The following is a 2143-nucleotide window of genomic DNA, read 5'->3' on the forward strand; positions in this document are numbered from 1 at the left end:
TCATGTCCCGTATCGGTTCAATACAGGACGCGATATTTAACAGCCAAATACGGGATGATTCTGTATTTTAAGGGACAGGTGGCAACCCTATACCTGGCTGTTAATGCTTTCGAATACAATAATGCTTTGATTCAGGCACATAAAGAAAAAAAGGTGCAGGAAATATTGGTGGGGACTGTCCCCTTCATGCCAGAGTTAGTGGGAACATGTCCACACCAGTTCTTCAGGAAGTTATGCCTATGGTTCTGGCCCGCACATTCACGAAGAAGAAAGGTGACTGCCAGACAGTGGACCAGCAGACAGTCACTGAAACTCTCCACAAGCAATGCCGGAGATTTTTACATTTGGAAATAAAGTAACGGAATAAATGAAATTTTCCATATTCATTTCAAAACATGGCCAAGTTAGGGTTAAGCCTCTAACCCAGGCCTGTTACTAAGATGTTTAACTCTATATGTAAAAGTAAAGGTAAAGATTCAGGCCTTCATCCTTCGAGGAACTAATAGATAAATATTTTATCTGCGTAAACTCACCATTTGCCAGGTTCTCAAACCTCTGTGCCAATTTTTTCATGGCCAGCTTGCTCTCTGTCTCATTCTCCAGCTTGGAAAGCTCCCTCAGAATCTTACAGGCACCAAGAGCACTTAGCACAGACTCCCCTGCCTGATATGGAGACACAGCAAGCCAATTGAGATGCAATGAAATGAAGCTAAATTAAAGGCAATTTAGAAAAAGGTAGTATTAGGACTTGCACATGAATGCTACTGGTTCTGAAAGAACAGTCATCATCTTCAAATGGCCAAGTTTAAGCTAAAAGGTTCACACACACAAGCCTTGGACTAAAGATTTTAAAGTAACATGTTCTCACCATTTCCCAGAAGTATATAGCCATTTCACTGCGGTTCTGTAAAACAGCCCAAATGAAGAGAGCTGCCCAGGGTGAGAGGCACTGCTGGTTGCGATATGTACATTCCCCCTGCAGAATTTTGTTGACTTGCTGAAGTTTGGAAAAGACATATCAGAGTAAGCAGTTAGTTTCTTTCTTATCTCTTTTATTATTCCACACACAATATGATTTTACATGTTGGTTTTAGCTATAAGATTGCTTAATGTACACTAGATATCTCTCATGACAGACATTTTTATATCAAATTCATTAATGATCCAGCTAACTACACTTGTAATATTTTTTTCCATGTCTTGTCCTGTGAGGAACACATATCACAGAACTATTCACAGTACTTGAATTTTTCTGTTGTGTTGTTTGATACCTAAAAAATTATTTTTTAAACTTTATTTTATATTTTCTTCATTTATTTTATTTTTTGTCTGGTTCTCCATTTTTTATACTGCACATATATAGTATGTACAGTATACAGTATACACATATACAGTAAAAACTATTTTTATCCACTGCAGTGAATAAAAAGGAAAAGGAGAAAAAAGGGAAAGCAGTGTGGCAAAAAGTTGAAAGTCCCCTTTGAACTTTTTGAAAGTTCCCTTTCAAAAAGTTGTAAGAAGAGAGAAAAACTGGTAGATAATACAAGAAAATACCCCAGGGCAGTGGTCCCCAAAGTCGGTCCTCGAGGGCCGGCATCCTGCATGTTTTAGGTCTCTTCCTGGTTAGCACCTGGATCAAATGATGGCCTAAGAAGAACATCGACATGCTGAAAAGGTTGTTACTACCACCAGGGAGAGAACTAAAACATGCAGGATGCCGGCCCTCGAGGGCCGACTTTGGGGACCCTCGAGGGTCCCCAAAGGCAGTGGACTTTGGGGACCACTGCCCTAGGGTGAAAAACCTTAGAAACCTATTTCTATACCTGCGAAAGGGTTAGGGTTAGGGATCTGTCCCTCTGGACCTGAGGCAGACATCGGTCGGTAAGTTCCCCAAAAGCTTTTACGTATTTTACTGAGATTTTATGTGATTGACCAACATTGTAGATGGGAAAAGTTACATGGGATTTAAAATATATCCTTAGCACAAAAAATCCTAAAAATTTTCAGTTAGGGATTTACGATAAGGTTGAAAAGTGTATCACAATATAAGCATTTCATATCAGTCTTGCTCTCTTGCTCTTGATGAAGGCGGACACTTTTTTCCTCTCCTCCCTCCCTGCCCTTGTCTGCCCTGCTTGCTCTG

The 2143-nt window shown here is 40.0% G+C and overlaps 1 protein-coding gene across 3 annotated transcripts in view; it reads right to left on the reverse strand.

The window, feature by feature from the left end:
* LOC106939504 (transient receptor potential cation channel subfamily M member 5-like) overlaps positions 1–2143 on the reverse strand; it is a 57535-nt gene that overhangs the window by 39896 nt on the left and 15496 nt on the right. For all 3 annotated transcript variants that reach the window (XM_015021907.1, XM_015021906.1, XM_015021905.1), the window contains exons 4-5: positions 869–997; positions 534–663 (exon numbers count right to left, since the gene is read on the reverse strand). In XM_015021907.1, the coding sequence (XP_014877393.1) occupies positions 534–663; positions 869–997 (259 nt within the window). The remainder of the gene's footprint in view (positions 1–533; positions 664–868; positions 998–2143) is intronic.

The sequence above is a fragment of the Poecilia latipinna genome, unplaced genomic scaffold (assembly GCF_001443285.1).
Source record: "Poecilia latipinna isolate Pla-1442-1.1 unplaced genomic scaffold, P_latipinna-1.0 Scaffold2894, whole genome shotgun sequence".
Lineage (NCBI taxonomy): Eukaryota > Metazoa > Chordata > Actinopteri > Cyprinodontiformes > Poeciliidae > Poecilia > Poecilia latipinna.